We start from the raw sequence: 13,057 nt of genomic DNA on the forward strand, positions 1-13,057 counted from the left end.
AAGATTACATGTCAAAGGACCTATTATCTTGCACCATGCCAGCTGATTGGCTTAACAGATTAATCAATTTTAATTGTAATTGTAATGAACTGTGTGAACTGATCTATTCAAATCTGACTTCTGAATATACAGTATATTGTTATATTAGTGTCGCAACGTTTCGTTAGTTATTTACGAGGACTGACCTTAAGAGATGAAAACTTTAGCCCTGTGTAAGCCATTGACATACACCATTGTGTCTTTGAGACTGTATTTCAAGAACTTTGACAAAGTTTGTCAAATAATTAATAATTTGAATAATTTTATTTATTTATCACACATCATACATTTGCACATATACAGTGAAATTCTTTTTTTCACATGCAAAGAGTTCTGGGTTAAAACTGCAGTCTATGGGACAGCTTGCAGGTTTAGGAGATGCATATAAACATTTAACAGTAAAGTACTATGAGGTCCACTGGCTCCACAGGGGCCTGTTTGCTGTTAGCACTGGAGAGAGCATTCATATAGGTTGGACTGGACTGTACTAATGCTGCGGTTGTGTGATGAATACTCTGTCAATCACAGCACCACCTTAGTGTTAATGCAATACTGCCTCCTACTGGCCATGTACTCACTCACTGTCAACAAACAGGACAGCCTTCATCCCTTACACAAACACAGTGTTCCGGCAAACCTCTATGACAAACCGTCAGTGAACATTGCCACAAATTTGCCACAAATAAACAGTTTTTAGAAGGGGTCAGCATTGTCAGTTGTCTCCTACACACTCTCTCAGTGTAGAATAGAACAGTAAGAATCTTTCTGTTAAGTTTTTATGAATTTAAGTGTTTTTATTCAGCTAAAATCACCTTGTGGAGTTTTAGAATTTTTGTTTTAAAGTTTTTTATTATTTTTATGATAAAGGCATGATAAAAACTTTCCAAGACAGTTTCAGTGCTGAACAAAATTTTGTATCTTAGAGGATACAAGCATTTAAGAGGCTGGGGAGAGAAGGAATGATGGAATTGGTCAAAAATAAATACTGAAAAGGGGTCCCGGCAAAAACTAAGGGTATGTGACGTTGTATATAAAGTCATCATACAGGCATCAACTCACAATCTTTATCTAAAAGTAATATGACTTTTTGAAAAGGCATATGACCTCAAGGAAAATGTTCCTATCTTTGCAATGTTATTTTCATGATTTCTACAAGCTATAAAAGTCAAATCAAAGCATTATTCTTTGAAAAAACAAAACAAAAAACATGGAAATATGTTATGTAAGACCAATATTTTTCTAAAATAGCAATTTATTAATTTTCAGAGGTACCTTCAGAGATTTGCGCTTTGTAGTCTTGCCCTTTTTTAGGGTTCATTTGACCTTCATATAAGACAAAGAAAAAGGTCAAATAAAAAACAACCATTAAACATCATAAAGGAGTTCGGAAAACTTTGTTTGCCAACTTGTTGGAAGCACAATTCATCGCTAATTTAGTCTGTCTGCACAATCCATTAGCAGAGGTGTGATTTTTCAGGATTAATCCAGAATTCAATTTTCCAACCTAAAAATGTGATGAGATAAATTCACGATAAGCTGTGCATTGTGCATTCTTTGTAAGCACTTTTCACCCAAAAGAATGTCATTTATCCTTCCCTCAGATGGAGCCGCTGCTGCTGCGTCATGCACATACTTGAGAGTTGAATACGCGGGACAGAGGCTATGAATAATCACTAAAGTCAAGTCAAGTGGCTTTTATTGTCATTTCAACCATATACAGCTAGTACAGTGCACAGTGAAATGAAACAGCGTTCCTCCAGGACCATGGTGCTACATAAAACAACATAAAAACAACATGAAAGAAACACAGAGCTACATGAGACTCCACAGAACTAAACAGACCTACACATTTCTACATGAAGTGCATGTGCAAATGTGTGCAAACAGTAAAAGATGGTACAATAATTGCTGAAACGGGACAATAGGCACAGTAAGAGACAGTGCAGTGCCGACCAGTACACAGTTCTAGTGTGAAAGTGTCAGATGAAACAGGTAGTGCAAAAAGATATTACAATATAATAGAAAATGCTGTGAATGTAAACATAACATACTATGACATAGTATTCAGCAGATAAGCTTATACTATATATGGACATAGCAGTTATTGGGGTAGCAGCCAGGTAGAAGTGACAAGAAATTAAGTACAATATTTTATGAATACAGTAGCAGCAAAAAAGTTCGGGTAGATAATACAGAAATGTGCAAAATTTAAAGGAGTCGGATGGTGTTCAGTTGAGTGTGTGTGTGTGTGTGTGTGTGTGTGTGTGTGTGTTGTCAGTCCAGTCTCTGAGTGTTGAGGAGTCTGATGGCTTGGGGGAAGGGGCAATTCAAGCGTTACGGATGTGATATTTGCAGTGAAAACATATAAAGTACTCAGTAATTGTACAGCGAACCATTTGTATGTATAATCATAAACCCCTGCAGACAGTCTAGACAATAGAAAATGTAAGACAAATCTAGACGCTTTTTTTTAGTTTAGGGAAATTAACTTGCATTACAGATGGATAAAATGGACATTCGTTTTTGGGAGACTACACAATCTGGAAAAACTAACTGGTTTGGCACTCCTAAGAACATGTAATATTATCATCATAGTCATCATTTTCACATTAATGTGGAAAAACCGGCATGACAGTGGTAAAACTGGCTCTTATATAGGGTTACATGCAGAGGGAAAACAATCCAAAATGCTTTAAAACCTGCAGACTTTGACCTCTAAGAAATTAGTATATCCCTCAAGGTATCATCGTGGATTGAATTAAGATTGAAATCGTGATATTGTCTTGCATGATTACTAAACTGAACAATACTGCTTTTTAAACAGTCTGCATACTGCATCGTCTGTGTCAGTCAGCGATGCGGGAGCTAGCGGCGCCCTCTAGTGGCTGTCTGCGTAACACGCTGAGCCGCGCATATTTATGAGATGATCCAACGGTTGTCATACTACAATTCAAATCGCAAAGGTTGTCAAAGTGATCCTAAATGTTGGCTATAGATTTCATAACTTACACCCTCTGTTTGGTTGGTTTTGTGCTGAATAGTAGCTATGTGTTTGTCAAGAATTAATTCAATAAAATATGTAATAAACTAAACATTTTACTGCAATCTACGAAATTTAATGTATACACAATCTAGTGTTGGATGATTGTTTGGTGTGCCACAGTCTTTGCTCAATACATCTTTCCTGCTTTATTTTATTTATTTATTTATTTTTTGTCCTTTGCCAATCACATGGAACCTGCAATAGCATTAAGACTGGCTTTGAATACCTTAGCATAAATTAAACGCCTCTTTGATTTAGTAACTACACATTTAACAGTTTTTTGTTTGTATGGTGTCCACAGATGTCACAGTGCTGTATCAGAACGGCTTGCCAGTGATCTCTGTATGTCTGCCGTCCCGACGAGAACGCTGCCAGTTTACCCTCAAACCCTTGAGTGACACGGTGGGTGTTTTCCTTCAACAGCTGCAGGCAGAAGACAGAGGCATCGATAGAGTCGCCATCTACTCTACAGGTAGAGTACCACAACAACTCTTAACAATTCAAGATCCACTATGATGGTTTTAGTCACAGTACAACAAAATGCTGATGACTATCAAAACCAGCCCATGGGTCATATCAAATATACTGATGTAGTAGCTAATAGCGCAGATGAAGGAGAGCAACAGCTGTTGTTAAATTAACAATAATAGTATGGTGTGCGGGAAGTTTACCAAACATCGTGCGGTTCTGGGCTGTCGGAAAACTGCAGCCCTGCATTGACTCCCGAAGGATCCCAACGTTATGCGTTCCGGTACATGGCTAAAGTTTCAAATGTATTACGGATTATGTCAGTGCAAATGTACATGATTGTGTGGCGAGCCGGACACAATATGAAGCAGACGTCATGGAGAGGTTAATTATAATGTAAGGCATTTAAGGCCCTTTTACACATAACCCCGAACCTAACCCCTGACCCTAACCCTGACATGATAAAGCTAAACGAATTGACGACAAATGGCGCCTTCACACCAATAGTGGCACAAATACTCGTCATTGGCACATTTCCGCCTTTACAATAGGTGACGGTGATAAACAGTTTTACTCCTGTACAGTAAGTGACGCACTGCACATTTCACCTGATCTGTCCTCAGCCTATTACAGATGAGAAGAAGAACTGCTTAAGTTCAAGTGTGAAAGGTGTGAAAGGCCTTTACAATGATTTTCTGAGGATAAAGTAGCCCCAAAATGGCCCGTTACATTCTGGGATCAGAAAGAAAGTGTACAGTGCAGTTTTGGTGCAAGTAACTTAACTAATATTTATACAGTAAGCGTACCTCGGGGGGAAAAAATGAAATAATTTAAAAGGTATGTTAGGACCACTTTAATGGTTTACATACAAATCTGTATTCAGACAATGCAAGAAAGTTTTCTCCACTCCTGACATCAAAATGTTTACAGACTTGACACAAATACGCTGACAAAATGCTGAAAGGTTTTTTTTTTGCACGCAAGGTGAAATTGGGGTTATGGATAAAACTCTAGCTGTGTCAATCAGGTTTTGCTTAAATCGTTTCTGACCTCTCTGAAATGAACAGAAAACTGTTTATGGCTTTTAAATGACCTTGTACTGTACGTTGTCTGCGTATTAAGTCGATGTAAGATTGTGCATGTAAATGCAGTCATTGTTCGCCACTCTGGGTGCAAAATTAAAGTGTGTTAACAACAATTTCCTTTGTAATTTAATCTTCAAATTGCACATGAATCTGTGGCTTAACCTGAAGGATTTAATTGATAGTTAATCTGATAGAGGAACAAAAATGGTTTGTACTCTGTGTGCATACTGCAAGTCTATTCTGTTTCAAGCTCAATCAAAATTGTGTAATAATTTCAGGGAATGTATTTTGAAATGTTTACTTTTATTACCCCATTGGCAGATTGTTTTACTTGTTTTAAGCATAAAGTTCCAAATAAGAATAGAAAAGAATTCAATGATCATGAAAAAAATCGATGAGATTAAGTCCTTTTCGATATCCAAAAATATCTCCATATAGCCACATGATTATTAAAATATAAATTTTGTAATATATTTTCCAGCAAAAAGCAACTATATATTATTCAATTAAAATATTTGATTGCGAATAATCACACGGTTTTTCTAGTTAATTGCGATTAATCGCATGCGTTTTCATAGTTGATTGCGATTAATCGCAGATTTTGAAAGTGCTGAAATTTGACTCTATATACTTCTTTTCCTGTCAAAATGCATTTATTTCCTTCTTAGAAAACAAAACAATATGTAAAAAATAATGTTTTACGAACATTTTCCAAACAAAGCCTTAGTATAAAGACAGAAATACACTAAAATTGCACCATTTCCCAAAGTCTAAGTGAGAGGTTGACTAATTGAAAGAACTAGTCCTTATAGGTTGTGTATCCATTAAATCTCTTAACCTCATCCTCCACAATGTTAATCAGCTGGCAGGCTGTGGCTACACCAATCGTGAAGCCCCATTCACGCATTCATACGGAGAATGGCGGAAGGGAATACTACCCATAGGGAATAATTCGGAAGGGAATACTACCCATGCTACTCTTACTGCCAGAGTAAGCCATATATGGCAGAAATATTAAGAGTAAAGTAGTATGGTAGTATGCCATTTCAAACACGGCCAACATCATGTTCTGCTTTTAGTGGTGTCACTGCCCACGTAACAAAACTTGATGGATTTACAACACGGCGCTGGGGAAACGCTGATGCTACACTCTGTAGAGCTCAATGTATTTGACAACTCTAAAGCGAGTCATGTGAATGCGGCTTTAGTTTCCTGCACATGTGAGTCCAACTTGCCTTCTGCAGCGGCCTCTCATCAGTGACATGTATCACGAGTTTGGCTTTTAGGTGATAGTTATCACTTGACGTGCTTCTGTGGTAATTAAATTCTGCCTTTTAAAGGCTGCAAAGTACTGTTTTTGTCACAAGTCCCATCTGTGTTTGTTTTGTACAAAAAAAAATGCCATTCAAAAGGTCCTTTCTCCATCACTTGATCAAGGACATGATGGAATCGCTGTTGTGTGTTTCTGGTATATACATCAGTGTAATTAAGTCCGGACACATCGCAGAGGTTCCAGCCTATTCCAACCAGTGTTCAGAACTCACACGGAGCTGAATAAAATGTCAGAATCTAGTGTGAAAATTAACTGCATGCATTAATAATAATGTATTTATTTTATTTATATAGTATTTCGAAATTAACAAGTTGATGCATGCAGTTAATTAAAAATTTTTAATACGTTAATTTTGTTTTATATACAGTATATACATTTATTTATGTGTACACACACGTACTGGTACTGTAATATAAAATTACTCATTGTTTTTTTCTTGTTTAAGGTTAAATCTCACATAATTTAGTTTGATTTAAATACTTAAAACACGAATATAGAAATTTGTCTGGTATTCGAAAAATATATTTCATTCAACATATCGTCTCTAAAAACGTATTACTGTCCAAAGCTGCCTTATAATCTTACACTGTTTTGCTTAAGTAAATTTATCTTGCTTTAAGGATTAGATATTTTTACTACAAAACAAGACAAAAGTACTGTTTAATTATTTTGACTGTGTATCTGCAGTTTTTTTTTTTTTTTTTTAATTAAGGGCAAGCATTTTGAATTATCCATCAATGTTCTTCGTTTCAGAAAATGGAAAAATAAAAACTCGATGCACCTCAGCAGAGTCTAAGTTCCTCTGAAGGTTGCTTCCTTATCAATTTCAACATCTTAGGAAGTTTTGCCTTGCCATGATTGCCTTTGCTTGTGCACTGGGGGATTTAAAATGCACTATCTTTCTTTTATCTAGTTTCTGCAAAGCTGCTTTGGAACAATATGTATTGTAAAAAAATCCCTATCCAAATAAAATTGAATTCAATTAAATATCTCATTCCTTCTCTCTTTTTCCATCTCTATAGATGGAGCAAGGATATCGTCCTCTACGGGGGTGGATATTTTACTTTTGGACAACTTTAATCTAGTAATTAATGATACAACACATCTAGTGGAGCCGCCCAGGAGAGGTAAGCGTGCCCTGATTTAGTCTGGGTCATTATGTGCAAGACATTGCAGTGGCACAATGGTATATACTGGGAACACACAGTCAGTTGTAATAATCTGTTGGGATCTGTTGCAGATTTACTGCCACACGAGGAAGCAGAGCGACTGAACGATGTCAAGTTCTTGGTGCAGCAGCTCTACACCACACTGCGCATAGAGGAGCATCAGCTCAGCAAAGAGAGAGAGCTGACTGGACGACTGGAGGACCTCAACTCTCAGCTCCGCCCACTAGAGAAGGTGCATTATTAGGCTTTGTATTTTATAATTGTTTAGTACAATAACCAAAGTAACACTTAATAATGGGTAATAATGGAGAATTCTGCATTAGAGCTGAGATGATAATGAATACGGTTGAATAAATAAAGTTATTCTAGTGTAACAATCTAAATAATTCTGCGTAGTGATACTAACACATTATCTGATCAAAATGACAACTGAAAGTGCGTAGGCACCTATTGTATTCTTTAGTGGTGTTCTTATTATTATTCCACTTCTTCTTCTTCCGCCATTGAAGTCTATGGCAGCCCATAGAACCATACATAGGTTCAAAGTTTATGAAATTTAGCAGACTGATAGAGGACACTCAACTATAACTGACCCAAATTTGGGGTTTCTAACTCATACCCTCTAGTGCCACCAACTGTTCAAATTTTCACTTATGTTTATGGTTAATCGGATGCCTCTGATTCCTTTTTAGATTAATTAGATTTTACGGCATTTTGAATTTTCTGAAAAACCTACTTTTTCGAACACCTAGACCGTATGTCCGATTTGCATGAAAGTTGGTGTGTATTATCTAGAGACACTGGGAACAAAAAAATATCAGTGACACTTCCATACATGCCATATATTGGTGTGCTTGGCCCTGTAATTGCTGCTTGCAGCTATATTTGCATATGGTATTGTGTTGGTTTTTGGGTAAATCTCACTTAACTTAAAGAACAGGTCACATTTCACCCCAAAATCAAAATAAATGTTTAGGACCATTGTATCATTATTTTCATGACAATTAAACACATATACCATATACTTACCCTAGGCATTTTTTCTCAATGGTGATTTTTTCAGTATCTTTTAACTGTAATACAATGATGTTTTTTTATTTTTTATTTTTGTTATTAATTTAGCAGAAAAAAGGCAGAAAAACAAATACTTACAGTATATACTGTATATATATTAGTGGTCGACCGATATATGGCAGTGGGGGGAAGCCCACATCAGCACCCCCCTAGATATGCCCCTGTTTTTTTGCATATTCTAAAAATGTCAAAAAAGCAAAAACACCAACTACTGACTTTGTTGCCATGCTTGCAGTGGCTTTCTCCGACTTACTCCTTTTCTTCAGAATGCAACGAATGACGCTCTTCGCATGTGCAGAAGTTTTGTTCGGGATACATGTAATGCACATGTAAATTAATATTTTTGTATGGATTGCAAAGTATAAGGTACATATAAACAGAACTGCAATCAAATTGAATTTATTCAGATTGATGAAAATGAGAACATGGAAACATACTCACTTTGGTCGGAATTTTCATGACTTGCAGGAAAAAATGACATAAATCTCCTGTGGTCGATGTATATCACTGTTTGATATAGTTGGAAGAGAAATTAAATAAACTAGCGAGAGTGTGAAAAATGTTTTAACGGGATTTCACTTTAAGAAATGTACAGGGCTAAAAGTGCCTGAAGTTGAAGAAACTTCCATACTGTGAATATACTGTATATATTACAATATGGTAATGAAAATAATGTCACAATGCCCCAAAATCCAAGGTCCTTAAATAGGCTTCTTATTTCTTTCTTTTGATTTTGGAGTTAAATATGACTCCGACATGTTCCTTTTTCGTGAGATTCACCCTTTTAGACCCTAAGAGCTGCATGAATGATTAATGTACTGTAATGCTAACTTTGTAATTCCAACCAGTTTTGTTAAAGCCACATGAGATTTGCCTTTGAGGAATAATAAATCAAATAACATTTGTAAATGAAAACACTGTTAATTAACTGGCCTGTGTTCAGTATGTTTGTTCTGCAAATATGTTAATGTGTTTTGTTGAAATCATATTTACTGAGATGTTTGTTATCTCCCTGTGTCAGGTGAAAGATGAGCTGAGTAAGAAAGCCGAACGCAGAACTACTTGGGTGCTGTGGGGTGGGATGGCTTACATGGCCACGCAGTTTGGCATTCTGGCTCGTCTGACCTGGTGGGAGTACTCATGGGATATTATGGAGCCCGTCACGTATTTCATCACCTATGGCACAGCCATGGCCATGTATGCTTACTTTGTGCTAACACGTCAGGTGAGCAGTTCAAGCCTTTCATACTGACAGGTACTGCACTTAGAAGCTGAATGAAATTTCATAAGGTCCCAATAGGTGTGGGAATCAGCAGGAACCTGGCGTTACAGTATTATTGTGATATACAGTATGTGATAATATTGTTATTACTTTGTGTGTTGCAATTCAAAACTGATTATACAATGCAATGTTTTACCTGCTTGTTTCTCATTAATCTTCATTGGACTTTGGTGTTTTGTGCTAGGGCTGAAGGATTAATCGAAATAAAATCGAAATCATAAAATGACGAAGTGCAGTTATCAAACTGCAAATTCTCCAATTTATTGAAATAAATAAATAGCCTTCACGCGCTGCTTGCCGCACTTACTGTAAGTGTGCAGCTCTGTTCTCTGAAGTGTATTTCACGCACACGTGAGGCTGATTAGCTGAGTGCATTAAATTTACAGTGCTCTATGTTCACTAATTGCACATTTGTGTAATTCTGAATATGATTGGTTGCTAAAATGTACTGTCCAAATCAAAAGTAACCTCATAACACTGGGTTTTTGTGGACAGAAGTGTATATGAGCGCATTTCTCTTCATTCATGTCTTCATTCAGTGTACCGCCAAAATAAACGCCCTTATAGTTATGCTTCATGCACATTAAATAAAGAAAATTTGACATAAATATGGTACTGATTTATAATAATTGTTGTTGTTGCTGTTGTTAATATTATTCAAAAATATATTGCCATAATATTTTTTAACTTCTTAATAACCTTATTAATTATTGGGTTTCAAAAAATAATGATGAAAAGTGGTTCAAAATCGCAGTTCAAATCGTAATCACAATATTTTTCGGAATAATTCCAATTCGATTTTTTGTCCAAATCATTCAGCCCTACTTTGCGGAATAACTAATACTTGGTGAAAGTGCAGATTTTTTATATCAGTAATTACATTTACACCAGTAAACAGGTAATTCTGGATTTTGAATTGTATGACATCATTAATCAATATTGAGTAAAGGGTCACACTTTATATTAGGTGGCCTTAACTACTATGTACTAACATTAAATACAAACAAGACTATATATTTACTGTGTAAATACATGTTGTTCTGCAAAATTCCCACATTTGCTGCTACTGAGGTTGAGGTACGGGTAGGTTTAGGAGTAAGTGTAGAGTTAGGATTAGGGGTTAGAGTTAGGTTTTGGGGGAAGGGTTGGGTTAGGGGTAAAGTTAACAGTGTAACTACAAATGTAATTAAATGCAAGTACTTTCAGTGTAATTACAGTGCAACAACATGTATGTACATACTAAGTAAAATGTAACAAATGGTTAAGTACATAGTAGTTAAGGCCACCTAATATAAAGTGGGTCCGAGTAATGTGTATTAGAAATACACATTCTTGATTTTGAAAATGTAATTTAAACTAGTAAAAAACATAATTCTTGATGTGTAACTGCATTTTCACTAGTAAAATTTCACAATGATCTGTAATGCACTCCTATTCAAAACACAATTACAGATATCTATAATTTCGTATTCCAAGTGTACATAACAGCTTCTTACTTCTTACTAGTAAAATTTGTAAAAACAATAATAAAAATAAAACAAATTGTATCAATATTTTTATTGTTACAAGAGCAAATGTCCATTCCTGATTTCAACAACTGAATCACAACTACTAAAAATGCTCATTTTTAATATCTGGAATTTGTTTTTTACTAGTGGCAATTTTAATTTCAGATATCTGTTATTATGATGTTACTATAACTAGTAAGAGCACTTAAGATAACTTTAACTGCTCTTCGTTTTATTGATATTTGAAATCTAAAATACCAAATCTAACTTATCTAACTTATTTTACAGATATCAAAATGAGCATTTACAGTAGTTGTAATTCAGTTGCTTATGTCATCAGTGAACTTTTGCACAAGTGACAATGTATTTATTGATAGATAGATAGATAGATAGATATATATATATATATATATATATATATATAAATGTTTTACTAGTAAATACAAAATGTGAAATTGGAATTTCAACTTGTAAGAAATGAATTACAGATATCTGTAATTGCATTTTGTACAGGAGTGAATGACATAAGTGATGACAGATATCAAGAATAATGTTTTTTACTAGTGATATCAAGAATGTGTATTTCTGCGAGTTACGACGCCATTTTTTACATCAAGAATTAACGTTTTTACCAGTGCAAATGTAATAACTGATTGTAAAAATTGCGCATTTTCGTAGTAGTAATTTCAGATATCAAGAATTGGCATTTTAACTAGTGAAAATTGAATTGTTAATATCTATAATTCATATCTTGCACGTGATTAAATGTCAAAAGGCTGTGCGGTAATGATCGTCCTGCTTAACTTCATAGAGCCATAGAAGTAGCGTAGAGCATATTCACATTAGTTAAAAAAAAAAAAAAAAAACCTTCAAGGAAATAGCGTAATTTGCTTTCAGCATGTTTATAATAGCACAAAAAACATTGCAGTGTAACTGTACAGAGAATTTATACGGAAATGTTTACAAATTAAATAAGTCATACAGTACCTATAGCTTGTTTGCATTTGAGTTTGCATTTTGGCTGAACAGAAATAATTTGTTGATATAATGCTGCAGTATGTTTAGTTTTCTTGCACACTTGCTCTTCAGTGGTGCTTTCCCCCAAAAATATGAATGTGAAAAATGTAACTAATATAAATTCTTGGCGTTAGAATAGCAATACAGTTCTGTAAGGTGAAATATCGCATTACTTGGAAAAATGTATTGAGGTAGAGATCTACAGTATCTGACCTCTGCTTTTGTTCCCTCACGCAGGAATATATTTACCCAGATGCCAGGGACAGACAGTACCTGCTGTTCTTTCATAAGGGGGCGAAGAGAACACGCTTTGACATTGAGAAGTACAACAAACTAAAGGATGCGATTGCTGAGGTTAGCTAGCACACAAACAAACATTGACTCTATTCTGTTAAAGGAATTGTTCACCCCCAAGTGAAAACTGTCATCATTTATTCACCCTGTCGTTCCAAACCTTATGACTCCCTTTCTTCCATGGAACACAAAAAGAGATGTTTTGAGGCATGTTCACGCTGCTTTTATCAATACAATATACTGTAAGTATACAATGATAAGGAGCTGTCAAGCTCAATAAGGGACTAAAAAAAGCACTATAAAAGCAGTCAATATGACTTGTCACAATAGTCCAAGTCTTCTGAATCCATACGATAGCGTTTTGTGAGGAACATACTATAACTTAAAGGTGCTTCAAGAACTATGTTCTTCAATAAAAATAAAAGTTTTGATTTAGATTTTTTTCTTGATTTCTTTTTTATTATTAATTATTTAATTTAGCATTTTTAGATTTATTATAGCAAATTTGATGTCAATAGCTGGGCTTCCATCTACATTTGTATGCCAGTTTTGGGATGTTGTATAAAAAAGGCTGTATGGAAACACCAAAATTTGAATAAAAACACCAAAATGCATATAAAAAACGTGTACGAGCGCTTGCGGTGGATATGTTTTTTTATTCGATAAGAAGACGTGCATAAACTACAATGGAAAGACATTTAAGGAATACATTCTTATAGAATTTCTGTAGGAATATAGAGCGTTC

General features: G+C 35.2%; 1 protein-coding gene across 2 annotated transcripts in view; it reads left to right on the forward strand.

The window, feature by feature from the left end:
* LOC127412509 (calcium uniporter protein, mitochondrial-like) overlaps window positions 1-13,057 on the forward strand; it is a 138,574-nt gene that overhangs the window by 118,669 nt on the left and 6,848 nt on the right. For both annotated transcript variants that reach the window (XM_051648970.1, XM_051648971.1), the window contains exons 4-8: window positions 3,384-3,554; window positions 6,991-7,095; window positions 7,209-7,369; window positions 9,233-9,436; window positions 12,256-12,372. In XM_051648970.1, the coding sequence (XP_051504930.1) occupies window positions 3,384-3,554; window positions 6,991-7,095; window positions 7,209-7,369; window positions 9,233-9,436; window positions 12,256-12,372 (758 nt within the window). The remainder of the gene's footprint in view (window positions 1-3,383; window positions 3,555-6,990; window positions 7,096-7,208; window positions 7,370-9,232; window positions 9,437-12,255; window positions 12,373-13,057) is intronic.

This window comes from Myxocyprinus asiaticus, chromosome 21, assembly GCF_019703515.2.
Source record: "Myxocyprinus asiaticus isolate MX2 ecotype Aquarium Trade chromosome 21, UBuf_Myxa_2, whole genome shotgun sequence".
Lineage (NCBI taxonomy): Eukaryota > Metazoa > Chordata > Actinopteri > Cypriniformes > Catostomidae > Myxocyprinus > Myxocyprinus asiaticus.